This window comes from Armigeres subalbatus, chromosome 2 (genome assembly GCF_024139115.2).
Source record: "Armigeres subalbatus isolate Guangzhou_Male chromosome 2, GZ_Asu_2, whole genome shotgun sequence".
In the NCBI taxonomy this organism is placed as follows: domain Eukaryota; kingdom Metazoa; phylum Arthropoda; class Insecta; order Diptera; family Culicidae; genus Armigeres; species Armigeres subalbatus.
The window spans coordinates 15,566,438-15,583,284 of NC_085140.1; the positions used below are offsets into that span (position 1 = coordinate 15,566,438).

A 16,847-nucleotide genomic window follows, 5' to 3' on the forward strand; every position below is an offset into this window, starting at 1 on the left:
GGACGAATCGAAATCAAGTGTAAGGGTTGCGGATGAAACATCGACGTCATTTGTTACCTTAGATGGATTAAAGCAGGGTGATGCACTCTCGAATCTACTGTTCAATATAGCGCTCGAGGAAGCGATTAGGAGAGCTGGTGTGCAAAGAAGCGGCACCATTATCACAATATCGCATATGCTCCTGGGATTTGCAAACGATATCGATATTATCGGGATTGATCGCCGTGCCGTGGAAGAGGCTTTTGAGCCTTTTAAGAGGAAGACAGCGAGGATAGGACTCACGATCAATACCCGCAAAACGAAGTACATGGTCGCTGGCAATCAACGTGGGTTTATTAGTGGTGGTGGTATCGAAATGGCGCTGAATGGTGAAAAATTTGAAGTGGTAGAAGAATTTGTGTATCTTGGAACATTAGTGACGTGCGATAATGATGTTACCCGCGAGGTGAAAATGCGTATTGCAGCTGCAAATAGGGCTTATTACGGACTTCGTAACCAGCTTAAGTCCCGTAGTCTGCAAACAAAGACAAAATTCGCGCTGTATACTACTCTGATTCTTCCGGTGGCTTTATACGGCCATGAAACATGGACGTTAAAGGAGGCTGATCGAAGAGCTTTCGGATTGTTTGAGCGTAAGGTGCTGCGGACAATACTCAGCGGTAAACAGGAGAACGGTATCTGGGCTGGATATTATACAACACGGCAGACTACCGTGGGCTGGTCACGTTGTTCGTATGCCGGAAGAACGTCATGCGAAGATAATATTTAGTAGAGAACCCGGAAGAGGCCGCAGGCTTCGTGGAAGGCCGCGTACACGATGGCTTTTTGCGGTTGAAGAGGACCTGAGGGCGCTCTGGAATCGATGTTCAGGGCGACTGGAAGCGATTGGCCCAGGATCGAGTCCAGTGGAGAAGAATACTCCATTCGGCGTAGGTTCATCGAAGAGCTGTAGCCCATCAAGTATCAAGAAAGTATCTGGATGAATATTCCAAGAAATTTTAGGAGGAATTTTTTCCTTACTGACGCCACATTATAAATGAACCGATTGTGCCAGAAATAATGGCGCCCCGGCACTACCAGAATTTTAATTTCGCGAGTGCGAGAGCACTCATAAATGGTCATCAGTGTCCATTATTTCACAAGAGTGGTGCGTAAATAAATAATTGCTCTCGAGCAAACCGAACAACGCAGCTCAATCTTTTTCTGGATTTTTGAAAAGTGGCTGCACATCTCATTCCGGAACACTCTATTTTTATGACACTGAACCCCATAACAGCAACATTGACACTTCATAGCTTAGTATTCACATCTAGAGGAGAAAATTTGAGACGTCCTGATCAGTTTCTGAAAAATCAATTTTGCTGATGAAAATGTGTATCGGACTAGTTAGAATCAGTTAGGAGAGGCTAGTTGTAAATCCAATATGGAAACACTTCCCTCACATCCCTCATTAGTCAACCATGAACAATTTTGGCGAAAAAAAATCAACAAATATAATTTTGTTTGTGGCACCTGATCACATTTTTAGTAGTTTTATCAAATTCGGTGAAGGGTTGACTCGAAAAGATATTTATATTTATTAAGTAGATATCATGAAAAGGAGATCAAGTCTCCCCAAATTAAATTCTAATACTGCATGAACATCGAACGTATCTGTAAAGATAACAAAAATTAGTGGAATTAAATGAAAAGTACTAAACTCGTCTTAGACAGTTGAAGACATCCCACTAAAAAGGTTAAATAATTTTTCTGATATTTTAATTTTCAGCCTCTGAAAAGAGTTATTGGCAAACTGCTAATTTAGCGAACCCAAATTGCTAAATTATTGAAACCATCCTTACCTTGCTAATGATATCAATGAAGTTGATCAAAAGTTGTCGACATGTTACATTGCCTTTGCTATCAAGGCCAGTAAGGAGACGAAATAAATCAGATTTTTCGTACTCATGAGACTTTCGCACCTTTGGAGAGTGATCTTCATTTCAGTGTGAAGTACGTAATGTTTGGGAGTGCGATGATGCAGTCTTTTTCGTGCAAAATAGAATATTGCAATAAAGCATGTAGAAAAGGTGAATACCTCTTTGTTACTTTGAATCAGCTTGGGAAAATGATTACAAAAGGCACAATATTTTGACTTGTTTTATACCGTTATATTCCACAGTATTTTGATCGCAACTAGAGGACATTGAACGATCTGATATATCTTTAAAAGTGAAAAAATAGATCGAATTCAACATATTGTTTTACTTTTAGCACTAGGCAACTGCAATAAGGGGATTTTACTCCTAATGTTTTCTAGTGAAAATTTGTGACCCGTAATGCTGGGTAGACACCTTTACGTGGTGCGTTACGGGGTTAGATCTACCACGGTTACATTGCCAGCTACAGGCAAATCCTGACCCAACGAATACCTTCCTCATTATCCAACTCCGTGGTACTTATGAGGGTGTCGCTAAGTCGGTGGCCTCTCGTTAAGTAAGTACTACATCAACACTTCCTTCCTCTCCCTAGTTACGGTGAAGATGGGCGTGGCCAGGAGTAGTAATCCTCATGCTTTTGTTATTTTTGTTTAAGACTGTAATCAAGGACCACTCCCCTTCTTGATTTCTGATAGCATTCTAGATAAGGATTTCAAAAGTAAAACATGAGTATCACTAGTGTCCAATCTACGAATTACACCGTAACAATGCTAATGCTAATGCTAATGCTAATGTTTTCTAGTGAAAATTTGCGTTTGGTTTTGTCGGAATTATTGTTTTTTTTTTCAAATTGGGGTCGAACGAACAACAATTTGTGAATCAATTTTCAATTTATATAAAGCAGTTATGATTGTTTTCTATTCTGTTACTAGCTTTATGTACCCGGCCTTGCTCGGAATTGCCAGTTTGGTTTTCAGTTTTTTTTACAATCAGAAAAAGATAAAACCAATTGGTCAACAAAGTAATTGTGTTAACTTATTGATACTTCATCATTTGATTGAAAGAAGGCTTTTGGAAGCATTGACTTATCTTGAAAAAGGGATCGTTGGTTTGAATAGCCTTACGTCAAACGGCAAACGTCAATTGCTAAGAAGGAAAAACATCCACCTATGCTTTATTCCGGGCAAACGCCCATTTTTAAAGAAGGGATCACACTCACCATTGCCTTATTCCGGGCAAATGCCTACTGTTAAAGAAGCAATCACATCCACCATTCAGAAGGAAACACATTAATCATTGCTTTTCGCTGGGCAAACCATGATTCCGATGAAGGGTAACAATTATCATTGCTCTATACCCAACAAATGCCCTTAATGTCGAATGACCTTAGGCCAAATAGTGTTATGTTAATGGCCTGCTTCATTCAGGTATATGTCATTTTCAGGGAAATGTATCTGTATTCTGGGATACAGATATGTTCCGTTTTTATCAACACGGTCCGTGAGTTTCAGTTGATAAAATCGGAACAGTGACAAAATCGGAATAATTTTTTTTGACACTCCCACGCAAACCATCACCACGGACTGGTAGAGGAAGCCCTCGGCTACCTGTTGGTGGTGTTGGTTTGCGTGGGAGTGCCATCAGATTGGATAAATCGGCGTTTGAATCTTTGCTTACAAAATCACATACGTCCTTTTGAATAAGTACCCGAGATATATTGCGGGGAAAATGCTAGATTTTCAGGTTCTAACATTTTTAAATGCTAAGGGGCTGTCCATGAACCACGTGAACATGCTAGTGGGAGGGTAAGTGAAAAGAGACCGAAATTATTATACATAGGAAATATATATTGATGGTGAATGGTTGAGGTTCCTGGCAAGTAAGGAATACATCAATGGAACGTCCATAAATTATGTCACGCAAAATTAACCATTTTCATTGTTCCACTTTTCGTCTGAAATTTCCCAAAAATCGATATGAGTAGTCACACTTTTAGAAACCCTCTCCCTCCCACTAAAACGTGACGTTCCCTAAGGTAAGGTGGCATCCAGTGATAACATAGCAATAAATTTAAAAAATATTTGATCTCCTTAACCCTTTTTGGACGGATGGGTCATATATGCTCATCGTTTTAGATTGGCTGTGAAAAATCACACAAGAGAACTAGGCCCCCCGTTTCTTCAGCAATGTTTAATTAATCTAAACACTCAATCAAGCATAGTCATCTTGATCGTTGAGACAATGATCAATTTTCTGGAATACGAGATGCTCAAGGTACTCCAAAACGTTCACGATTTCAGCCCACGGTATCTACCAGACAACCAAGGCTTTTTGCAATGTCCTCAAAATCGATATGTACCAACCTGGTTCAATAAGCATATGAGCATTTTTATTTTGGAATGTTCATGGTACTCCAAAACGTTTTCGAGTTCAGTTCTAAGGATCTGTCTCATTTGGACAATTAAACTGAAATTAAACCTAATAGTGACATTTCAATAATTATCGAAAACCCTGCTCGCAGAGCAAGATTACTTTTATTGGAATTGATGGGTAGCACCACCCATTCTTATGACCGGGTATTTTTTTTAAATTTTCGAGCTGTCACTTTTAAGTTTAACTCTCCAAATGAGACAGACCCTAAGTAAATATCATAACTTTTGCAATGTCCTCTTCGTCAGTGTTCAATCCAGTTCAAAAAGCATAGGATCCTAATTTTCATGAACATAAGATGTCCAAGAGGTCTCCGGTGAGCCTTGCGAGCATAGGTGTAGGTTTGCCAATCCGGAGATGGTGAGCTAGATCCGGTCCGGTCTAAGATGTTTTCGGGTGGGAAACATTCTAGATTCACTGGGCAAAGCGTTCCCTTTGTACTTGCCCCATAAGATACATTACATACTCATGCAATGGCGGTCATTGAATTAAGCTTTCAATTAATAACTGAGGAAATGCTAATAGAATACTAAATTGAAAAGCCGGCCAAGTTCCAGTTAGGATGCAGAGCCATAAAAACAGAAGAAGACGTCAAAGGTTCTCCAAAATTATCTTGATTTAAGATCTAGATATCTACTAGATGCACAAAAATTGGGAGGTGTTTGTGTCGAGCAATTTGGCTGCCGACTTTTTTGTTGAGGTGTATAACTGACTTATATGATTACATCAAACTATACGACTTCCAGGATATTTTAACCACCCGTAAATGCCTGCAATGGATAGTACAAGTATTGATTGAAATCATATAAGTGGACTCACTGGGATATCATATCTAACAACATTCATAAGTTGGTTCATTGGATGGTCAAATTCGTTTTGAAAATTGGTATTAAAATGATCTGAGATCCAGGACGTTTTGAAGAGATATAATACAGTCGGAATGGAGATGTGGAACAGAACTTCTTGGAAAATTGTTCAAAAGGACTGTCAGAGTAACCGTGACAATATTTTAGTATGGCATCATTTGTTTCAGCGATTCGGCCCACTGTAGCTTGTAAAAGATTTAAGTGATTTTCTACCAGCTCGATGGAACTGCTAGGATGTTTAGTGATGCACGGATATATCATTTAGGACTTGGTTGATCGTTTAGAAACTCCAGGACATTTTGGAGAACCGAATAGGCCTGTCAACTATGCACAGATATATCGTTCAGGACTTGGTTGATCGAGTAGGTCACATGTTCCGAACTTCATGACGTTTTGGAGAACCGAAAAGGTCTGTAGTAGCTTGTAGAAGTAATGAGTGAAATCTTATCGGCTCAATAGACCTGCTGGGATATTTAACGATGCACGGATACATTGTTCAGGACTTGGTTGATCGGGTAGATCACATGTTCTGAACTGTTTCGAACTCAGGGTCGTTTTGGAGAAACGAAATGCGCCTGTTGTTGCGTGTAAGAGTAATGAGTGAAATTCTATCGACTCAATGTATTGTACTTCCAGTTGAAAACCGAAGTGAGCTCTCGCGACAATCGAGTTTTCTCCCGTTTTCTTTTGTCGCAACTACGTCGCGACTAGTGCGCATCATGGCGCACGGCGGTGGCATAGATGCGCACTAATCGCGATGCAGTTGCGACATCAGGAAATAAGGAAAAACTCAATCGTCGCGAGAGCTCACTTCGGTTTTCAACTGGAAGCACAATACCTGCTAAGATGCTCAACGATGCACGAATACGTCGTTCAGGACTTGGTTGATCGGGTATGTCACATGTTCTGAACTTCAGAATGTTTTGAAGACCCTGAAATAGTTTATGTTTTTTTCAAAACTCGATCAATTCTTGTCTTGTCTTGTCTTGATATTTTTGAAAATATATCTCAGCCTAGGACATTTTGTTTGTAGACATATTTCCTGATACATTCAAGGATATGTATTCCAGAACAGTTTGGACGGCCTAGAACATCCGAAAAAGTATTTCAACGATTTTTCAGTTATATCAGAACGCCAGATAACAATGTAATCCTTCGTTCTGAAGTAATAAAGTGCAAACAAATCCGCATCTTGTTACTTTTATTTCGATGAGGGGCAATCGGTGAAGAGAATCATCTCTTGTTAATTAGGCCTAAGTCGTTTTCTAAACAAATCTTTTTTCAAGAGCATCCCTAACCACACTATCGTCGTCTCCTTAATATGAAGAATGTGTGTTCCAAATTTGGTTGAAAACGGCCAATGGGTTCAGAAGTTACACTGAGTTGATCGATATCTAAGCAATACCCCTCCCCTCACACCCTCTCCCTTTTACAAAAAGTATGCTTAACCCCCCTATTTATCGTCTCCTTAAGATAAAGAATGTGTCTTCCAAATTTGGTTGAAATCGGCCAAAGGGTTCAGAACATACACTTAGATGATCAATAACTAACCCCACACCCTCCCTTTTTCCAAAGAGCATCCCTAACTTCTCTATCGTCGTCTCCTAAAGATAAAGAATGTGTGTTCCAAATTTGGTTAATATCGGCCAAGAAGTTCAAAAAGTACACTGAGTTGATCAATAACCTAGCAATACCCATCCCCCCCCCCCCCCAAAGATGGTCCTAAGCACCCGTCTCTCGAATACTCCGAGTGCTTGCAAGTCCTCCTCGAGCATTGTCCATGTTTCATGTCCATAGAGGACAACCGGTCTTATAAGCGTCTTGTACATGACACATTTGGTGCGGTGGCGAATCTTTTTCGACCGCAGTTTCTTCTGGAGCCCGTAGTAGGCCTGACTTCCACAGATGATGCGCCTTCGTATTTCACGACTAACGTTGTTGTCAGCCGTTAGCAAGGATCCGAGGTAGACGAATTCCTCGACCACCTCGAAGGTAACCCCGTCTATCGTAACACTGCTTCCCAGGCGGGCCCTGTCGCGCTCGGTTCCGCCCACAAGCATGTACTTTGTCTTTGACGCATTCACCACCAGTCCAACTTTTGTTGCTTCACGTTTCAGGCGGGTGTACAGTTCTGCCACCTGTCCATGTCATCCGCGAAGCAAATAAATTGACTGGATCTGTTGAAAATCGTACCCCGGCTGTTACACCCGGCTCTCCGCATGACACCTTCTAGCGCAATGTTGAACAACAGGCACGAAAGTCCATCACCTTGTCTTAGTCCCCGTCGCGATTCGAACGAACTGGAGTGTTCGCCCGAAATCTTCACACAGTTTTGCACACCATCCACCGTTGCTTTGATCAGTCTGGTCAGCTTCCCAGGGAAGCTGTTCTCGTCCATAATTTTCCATAGCTCTACGCGGTCTATACTGTCGTATGCCGCCTTGAAATCAACGAACAGATGGTGCGTTGGGACCTGGTATTCACGGCATTTTTGAAGGATTTGCCGTACAGTAAAGATCTGGTCCGTTGTCGAGCGGCCGTCAACGAAGCCGGCTTGATAACTTCCCACGAAGTCGTTCACTAATGGTGACAGACGACGGAAGATGATCTGGGATATCACTTTGTAGGCGGCATTAAGGATGGTGATCGCTCGAAAGTTCTCACACTCCAGTTTGTCGCCTTTCTTGTAGATGGGGCATATAACCCCTTCCTTCCACTCCTCCGGTAGCTGTTCGGTTTCCCAGATTCTGACTATCAGTATGTGCAGGCAAGTGGCCAGCTTTTCCGGGCCCATCTTGATGAGCTCAGCTCCGATACCATCCTTACCAGCTGCTTTATTGGTCTTTAGCTGTTGAATGGCATCCTTAACTTCCCTCAAGGTGGGGGCTGGTTGGCTTCCATCGTCCGCTGAACTGACGTAGTCATCTCCTCCGCTGCCTTGACTTTCACTGCCTGTACTCTCAGCGCCATTCAGATGTTCCTCGTAGTGTTGCTTCCACCTTTCGATCACCACACGTTCGTCCGTCAAGATGCTCCCATCCTTATCCCGGCACATTTCGGCTCGCGGCACGAAGCCTTTGCGGGATGCGTTGAGCTTCTGATAGAACTTGCGTGTATCTTGAGAACGGCACAGCTGTTCCATCTCCTCGCACTCCGCTTCTTCCAGGCGGCGTTTCTTCCGGGTCTGCTGTCTCCGCTTCCGTCTATAACGTTCCACGTTCTGCCGGGTACCTTGCTGCAGCGCGACCGCCCGCGCTGCGTCCTTCTCCTCCAGAATCTGTCTGCACTCTTCGTCGAACCAATCGTTCCGTCGACTTCGACCCATATACCCGACGTTGTTCTCCGCTGCGTCTTTAATGGCTGCTTTAACTGTACTCCAGCAGTCCTCAAGAGGGGCCCCATCGAGCTCACCCTCTTCCGGCAACGCTGCCTCGAGATGCTGCGCGTATGCAGTGGCGACATCAGGTTGCTTCAGTCGCTCTAGGTCGTACCGCGGCGGTCGTCGGTACCGAACATTGTTGATGACGGATAGTTTTGGGCGCAGTTTAACCATCATCAGATAGTGGTCCGAGTCGATGTTAGCGCCACGATATGTCCTGACGTCGATAATGTCGGAGAAGTGCCGTCCATCAATCAGAACGTGGTCGATTTGTGATTCTGTCTGCAGTGGTGATCTCCAGGTGTACCGATACGGGAGGCTGTGTTGGAAGTAGGTGCTACGAATGGCCATATTCTTGGAGGCGGCGAAATCAATTAGTCGTAGGCCGTTTTCGTTCGTCAGCCGGTGAGCGCTGAACTTTCCAATAGTCGGTCTAAACTCCTCCTCTTGGCCAACCTGAGCGTTCAAATCTCCTATGATGATTTTGACGTCGTGGCTTGGGCAGCTGTCATACTCACGTTCCAGCTGTGCGTAGAATGCGTCCTTATCATCATCAGTGCTTCCGGAGTGTGGGCTATGGACGTTGATTATGCTGAAGTTGAAGAACCGGCCTTTGATCCTCAACCTGCACATTCTTTCATTGATCGGCCACCACCCGATCACGCGCCTTTGCATATCGCCCATCACTATGAAAGCTGTTCCCAGCTCGTGTGTGTTGCCGCAGCTCTGGTAGATGGTATGATTACCTCTAAACGTTCGCACCATTGATCCCTTCCAACAAATTTATCATAGTAAAGCCCATTTTCCGTCATTGCGCAAAAAATATCGTGTGCAACTCGTTGCAAAATACGATTTTATACATTTACGAAATACGCCTCGCTGGATAAATGTGCTGAAAAAATCATCTTTTTGTAACTAGTTGCACAAACAAATTGAATTGAATTGAATTATCTTTATTTACGAGATTTTCGGCCCTAGACCGGTTCATCTCGTATTACACAAACTACTATTTTCCACAACCTCATCCCATGAAAATGGCTAACCAATACTTTATTACTAGCATTTGTCAATAATTATCAACGGCTCAATAAAATTTGATTCTAAGTCGAATAGAATCGAAAAACATTCGAAAATGACTGAAAATTTAAGGAACCGGTATATTTTATATTATAACCGCTGTATCTCAGAAACAGTAGCACTTTTTTTTTTTTTTTTTACAAGGGAGAATGCATTTACACACTAACCCAGTACACGTGCATTGTAGTTGCCAAACTACCACACGGAAGTGTACTGGAGTGTCGGACTCGACCATACCGGTAATACCGACTAAACTCCTTGGGCTCCACCATCGTTTCCCCAGGAACTACCTCGCAGTACTACTTCTGGGGGACGGCAGTACTAAGCGTACTCACTCATTATCGCTCACACAGGCACTCGTCCCACGCGAGACTGACTTGGGTGCTCGCACCCCATTCACTCCATTTGAGTCTTACTTGGATGCTCTCCCGGACGCTCCGCTGCCATGCCTCGAGGTGTCAATAGCGGTAACTGCCTGGGCCTACAGATATTGCGCTACGACACTCTGCCTCAGCACGAGCAGATCAATCACACCACTGCCGAAGCAGACCATACGCTACCCTGCCGAAGCAGGGACACTCCCCATGCACCACATGTGCACAACTGTAGGTGTGTGGGTACAACCCACTGCTACCCTGCCGCCGAAGCAGCTTCTCCAAAGACCATTCGCTCCATGTGACCCTTTTCAGGTGCTCACTCTAACACTCCACTGCAATGCCTCGAGGTGTCGATGGGATACCTCGACTCCTGCCTCAGCATGTGCAGTCCATACTCAGACTTCTGCTGCGCTTTGAGGTGACAATAGCGGCGGAGACACGCTATGACACTCCTGCCTCAGCACAACCAGATCACTCACTCCCTGCCGAAGCAGCTCACGCGCTACCCTACCGAAGTAGGTACACTCCACAACTTATTCTAACACTCCACTGCCATGCCTCGAGGTGTCGATAGCGGTAGCAACGCTACGACACTCTTACCTTAGCATGTGCAGTCCATACTCAGACTTCTGCTGCGCTTCGAGGCTGCCATAGCGGCGGCGACTCGCTATGACACTCCTGCCTCAGCACAAACAGATCACTCACTCCCTGCCAAAGCAGCTCACGCACTACCCTACCGTAGGGACACTCCACATGCCAGTTGGCACTCCTCCCTGGGCTTGTGCTTTGAAGCGGCACACAGTCGCTTTGATAGAGTCCGCTTACGGGCACTTGTGGTTTTTGGGAGGGATTTTAGCAGAGCCCACTGCTAAATCCCACCACGCCCTAGGCAGTTCTCCCTGACTCGCAGACAGCTAGGGAGGGGTCGTCAAGCCCTTGGACATGGTCCCTGCTGCCCCCTAAAACAGTAGCACTTAGAAAAAAATCACCGTACACCTTTTACATTGGACATTTTACTTACTTTCATAAAATCGAGTCGATAAAAACGTAAAAAAAGTATTTCGACCATTTTGGGAAAACCAATCTATTAAATTACCTTTTTCTCCATTATGTCCTGTGCAAAACAGTACATATATCATCTGCATATAACATACCAAAAAAAAAAAAATTCAAATTTTTTTTTTTGAGAAAATCGGTTTTAAAGTTTTATTTCAACGATTGCACAATTGTTTTTCACAGTGTATAATTTTTTTTTACATAGCCCCAAGTATTTAGGTAAACATTGCCAAAAACACCAAAACGATCGGACAAGCCGTTTTCAAGTTATATTTTTTTGATAGTGTTCAAGATGTTTTTGCTTAGTTCCTTGTCAAAAGTTAGGCCAGAATCAAAATGGCAAACCAATGATCCAAATTATGTTTTTGCCTTTCTCGTACAACGAAGTTGTACCGAAAGGCTATCATTTCACTCCGAAAACGAACTTTTGATAGAAGCCTCTGACACCCATAGTGTTATAAACCAATCGACTCAGCTCGATCAACTGAGCACATGTCTGTCTTTCCGTGTGTATGTGTGTGCACAAAAGCTATAAAAAACATTAGACAACTTTTCGTATAGTAATCCTTCGCCGATTTTCCCACAACAAGTTTTATTCGACAGGGGACAAAGCCTTGTTGATCGCTATTGAATTTGATAATGATTGGTCATTATGTTTAAAAGTTATGAAGAAAATGTTACATCGGACAATATAAACTCCATATGTGGTTGGTGTCTTAACTAAATGCGAGAAAGGCACCACCAACGCTAGGTGGATTAATCTGGGTTTTTGATCACAAAACCATTTTAATTCACCGAGTACTGATGCTGCCTTTCTCGCATTTAGTCAAGACACCAACCTTATGTGGGGCTTATATGGTTCGATGTACCATTTTCTTCATAACTTTCAAACGCAGCGGTCGATCGTTATGAAATTCAATAGTGATCAACAAAGCCTTGTTTTTTATTTAATAAAACTTGTTGCGATAAAATCGGTTAAAAATAACTATACAAAAAGTTGCTTAATGTTTTTCTTAGCTTTTGTGCACACACATACACACTAGACCTCTTCATGTTTTCAAAAAGTATCAAAAATTCAACCGGTCAGCCCAGCATCACAATTCTTATGCTAAAATAAGTCTCCTGTCAAATTTTCAGCTAATTCGGATAAAATTTCGAGGTGGCTCAAGTGGATTTAGTGTTTTTGGGCTATTTTCAATTTTGGAAAAAATCTAACAAGAGATATAAACGTCAAAAACTATCGCAACAACCTCTATACGGAAGCTTTTGGTGTGCTCTACAAGTCTTGTGAACATTGCGATTCGTTCCGTTCACGTTTTGTCCATGTTAAAGTGATTTTTAAGTTTTTAAGTGCATAAATATACTGTTTCCCCCAAAAGTTGTTGTTCTACAAAATTCTTGAGTTATTTTTATTTTATTAGTTTATTACAGTGGCGTAGCCACGGGGGTGGTTGTGGGCATAAAACCCCCCCCAGAGACAAAATTTTTAGAAGAAATTTTTTTTTTCATAAAAAAAAATGTTCCGAAAACCTCCCCCAGACCAATTTTCTGGCTACGCCACTGGTTTATTATATTATTATTCCTCTTTTTTCCCTGGAATTTCGAGTAATATAATTGCCCATGTGCGATTTACCGTTAAATTCTTAAAAATCAGAAGCTGAACATTTGTCATAAATTTGCACGCTGAGATTTCTTGAAACAAGTTGTTCAAACAAAGAAGCTTCGATTTCACTTGTTACTACGATGTACTCAATGTTGAAAGCATGCAAATATATGGTAAAATTAACAAATTTGGAAGTCGATTGTTGTAAGCGTCAAATATCATATGATTTAATTAATGTTTGGTCGAACAACTTGCTTGAAGAAATCCTAACGTGCAAATTTATGACAAATTTTCAGCTTCTGATTTTTAAGAATTTAACGGTAAATCGCACATGTGCAATTATATTACTCAAATTTCCAGGGAAAAAAGAGAAATAATAATATAATAAATTAACAATCATTTGTCAAGAATTTTGTAGAACAACTTTTGGGGGAAACAGTATTTTAATGCACTTAAAAGCTTAAAAATCACTTAAACATGGACAAAACGTGAACGGAACAAATCGCAATGTTCACAAGACTTGTAAAACACACCAAAAGCTTCAGTATAGATGTTGTTGCGATAGTTTTTGACGTTTATAACTCTTGTTAGATTTTTTCCAAAATTGAAAATAGCCCAAAAACACTAAATCCACTTGAGCCACCACGAAATTTTACCCGAATTAGCTGAAAATTTGACAGGAGACTTATTTTAGCATAAGAATTGTGATGCTGGGTTGACCGGTTGAATTTTTGATACTTTTTGAAAACATGAAGAGGTCTAATACACACGGACAGACAGACATGCGCTCAGTTCGTTGAGCTGAGTCATTGGTATACAACATTATGGGTCTCCGGTCGTTTTCGGAGTGAAATGATAGACTTTCGGTACAACTTAGTTGTACGAAAAAGGCAAAAAATGTATATGCAAAATTACAGAGAAATAAAAAAAACACAAAAATAAATCAACCTTCGATTTCACAGAGAATTCCTCTTCTTACTTCTTACCTCTCTCCTCTCACTTATCCCATCTTACTTATTTCCACTCACTTCTTACTTCCAACTACTTACATCTCGCTTCCCACAACTCACTTCTAACTTCCCGCTACTCCCTGCAAAAATCACACATCTTACCTATCACTAATCACTTCCCACTTCTCGCTTAACTTTTCAAAAGTACCTAAGAAACATTTTTTCTTGAATAAATTTGAATATTGCAATCCAGAGACCAAAATAAAAGCTGTTGATTGCAATACATACTCAAATTAATTTATAAAAAATGTGACTAAGGTCATTTGAAAAGTTGAGCGAGAATTTATTTCTCACTTCCCACACTTAATCTTTTTCTTTTTCTGGAACTGGAACTTGGTCAGTACTCTATTAATCCGGATTGGCAATCCTACGCCTTTGCTCACAAGGCTAACTGTAGACCTTGCAAGGCTAACTTCTAGTTGTAAAGTTGTTAATTCAATATGGGAACACTAATGAAGGTCAATCATGCATAATTTTGCCCAAAAATATCAACAAATACAATTTTGTTTTCAGGTGTCACATTTTTAGTAGTTTTATCAAATTTGATGAAGGGTTGGCTCGCCTCCAGTCGCCCTGAAGTTTAGCGCCCTTAGGTCCTCTTCAATTGCACAAAGCCATAGTGTACGTGCCATCCACTACGGACTCGTCCGGGTTCTCTACCGAACATTACGTATCGGTCGCACATGAGTAAAGTTATTTTATTCTTCTCAGAGAGTCTATGCGAAAACCGCTTAATTTTTTATTGCTGTGGTATATCGGAAATGAGAAAAGGGAGTTAAGTCTCCACAGTCTCTTCGACTATTAGACTTACTAGACTAGTTGTAGAACAACATTGCGCTGAAAGTCTGAAACATATTTTAATATTCAGCCTCTGAAAAGAGTTATTGGCAAACTGCTAATTTAGCGAACCCAAATTGCTAAATTATTGAAACCATCCTTTCCTTGCTAATGATATCAATGAAGTTGTTCAAAAGTTGTCGACATGTTACATTGCCTTTGATATCAAGGCCAGTAAGGAGACGAAATAAATCAGATTTTACTCATGAGACTTTCGCACCTTTGGAGAGTGATCTTCATTGCAGTGTGAAGTACGTCATGTTTGGGAGTGATGCATTCGGTGATGAGATGAGATGATGCATTCGGCGCTGTTGGAGTATTTTTCTTAAGAAAATTATTTTGAGCTTTTTTAGTCTTATGGCAAATGGTATTTTTCTTGCAAACTTTGAATGAACTTTGAAATATGATCACAAAAAGCACAATGTTTTGACTTGTTTTATACTAATATATTCCACAGTATTTTGATCGCAACTAGAGGACATTGAACGATCTGATCTATTTTTAAAAGTGAAAAAATAGATCGAATTCAACATATTGTTTCGTTTGTACAAAAACATGCGAGACACACTTTTAGCACTTCTTCTTTTTCTTATTGGTATTACATCCCCACACTGGGACAGAGCCGCCTCGCAGCTTAAGCACCACAGTTATTACTCGGGGTTTCTAAGCCAAGTTACCATTTTTGCATTTGTATATCATGAGGCTAACACGATGATACTTTTATGCCCTTTTATTTCCAATCTGAAAATTGCCTAGACCGGCACCGGGAATCGAACCCAGCCACCCTCAGCATGGTCTTGCTTTGTAGCCGCGCGTCTTACCGCACGGCTAAGGAGGGCCCTCTTTTAGCACTAGGCAACTGCAATAAGGGGAATTTTCTGTTAATGTTTTCTAGCGAAAATTTGCGTTTGGTTTTGTCGGAATTATTGTTTTTTTTTTTCAAATTGTATTGTGGTCGAATGAATAACAATTTGTGAATCAATTTTCAATTTAGATAAGGCAGTTATGATTGTTTTCTATTCTGTTATGATTGTTACATTCGACAGTTAGGAGACTACATTCTAAGATGATTGAAAATAGTTTTAATACCCTATTGTCACCCCCTAGAACGGTATTTCATCATTTGTACAGAAAACATATTTGGAAACATGAATGGCCATTTTCTCAATAAGGAATTTTTACATCATTAGATTTGATAAGCATATATTTTTTTCATAAGTTATATTTCATTAGTCTCTACAGCGTTTCTTTCATCCAGGTTGATATACTGTAATTTATAAATTATAATTATAATACGGCTAAATTGAATCAAATATGTTTTTTTACCTTCACACAAGAAGTGCTTTTCACCACCGGTTTGTAGAACAGGTCAAATAGGTCAATTATGCCGGGTGCCTTACAGATTTCGAGTTTATCTGCAATACAAGTGCGGAAATCGCTCAATTCACGGCAATGCTCCTCACCAAACTTGGACAGATCTAGGGCTTCGGTGGCGTTTGAGATTTTGCCAGAGCATTCCACCGCATAGCCTTCGAAATTCTGCATGCATTTTTCATATTCTGGTCCCTCGAGTCCTAGAACGAGGAATTATAAAATATTACTCCAACATTAAAACCTAACAATGATCAATATTACTGAAGAAGATCTCTCCGTGATCCTTGCAGATCAGATTCACCGCCTCCGGTAACATGTTAATGAGAATGTCCAAAACTCCCAACTCTTCGCCCTCGAAACATTTTCGCAGCTGTCCCAACACCGGATTGATACACTGCAAGGACTGGTTCACCTGAGGACAGTACGTATCGAAGAACTGAACTCGGTTGGTTTCGTCCAGTCCGCCGAGATCACTGTTGAGTCCATCGAAATCGAGATGCCCGGCGATGCAAATCGGAACGAAAGCAAATCCGACCACCAACTGTTCAAACGTATCGGCGGAACCGGTACGCAGTAAACATTGTCTCTCAAGGGATTCGATGAACTCCCCGCTTTCCTGCGATTGCGAGGAACTATCGAAGGGCAGCGGAGATCCACCCACTGCGGCTGCTGCATATTTGGGAGTGAAAAATGAATTAGTTTTCGGCAAAAATGATACATTTGTTTCCGTAACGCACCGCAAACGAGAACAGCCAGCGTAATCAGTACCAACCTCATGGACATGTTTTCAAAACTGAAACGATCGGTTTTGCGTTCGGGGTGCCATGATGTTTACGATCGAAGACAGTTATGTGTTTAGGCCGGTTACTGATAAGCGAAGACAGTTTATTATTTGTACCAACTGTACGTACTTGTATGT

At 41.4% G+C, this 16,847-nt stretch overlaps 2 protein-coding genes across 3 annotated transcripts in view; one reads left to right on the forward strand and one right to left on the reverse strand.

The window, feature by feature from the left end:
• The window catches only part of LOC134217922 (uncharacterized), a 200,068-nt gene that overhangs the window by 81,246 nt on the left and 101,975 nt on the right, over positions 1–16,847 (forward strand). The gene's annotated exons all lie outside the window — the stretch shown is intronic.
• LOC134217924 (uncharacterized) lies at positions 15,741–16,825 on the reverse strand. Its single transcript, XM_062696772.1, has 4 exons — positions 16,666–16,825; positions 16,190–16,597; positions 15,881–16,128; positions 15,741–15,821 (listed from the first exon to the last, which is right to left on the reverse strand). Exons 1-4 carry the CDS (start codon positions 16,709–16,711, stop codon positions 15,774–15,776), a joined length of 750 nt encoding a protein of 249 aa, XP_062552756.1. The 5' UTR covers positions 16,712–16,825; the 3' UTR covers positions 15,741–15,773.

Excerpts from the sequence above, each read along its gene's own strand:
- LOC134217924 (XM_062696772.1), bottom strand. The coding sequence starts at position 16,711 with ATGTCCATGAGGTTGGTACTGATTACGCTGGCTGTTCTCGTTTGCG. Across the intron at positions 16,598-16,665 it reads GCTGGCTGTTCTCGTTTGCG|CAGCCGCAGTGGGTGGATCT; the intron begins GTGCGTTACGGA and ends CCAAATATGCAG. Across the intron at positions 15,822-15,880 it reads AAAGCACTTCTTGTGTGAAG|TATATCAACCTGGATGAAAG; the intron begins GTAAAAAAACAT and ends TATAAATTACAG.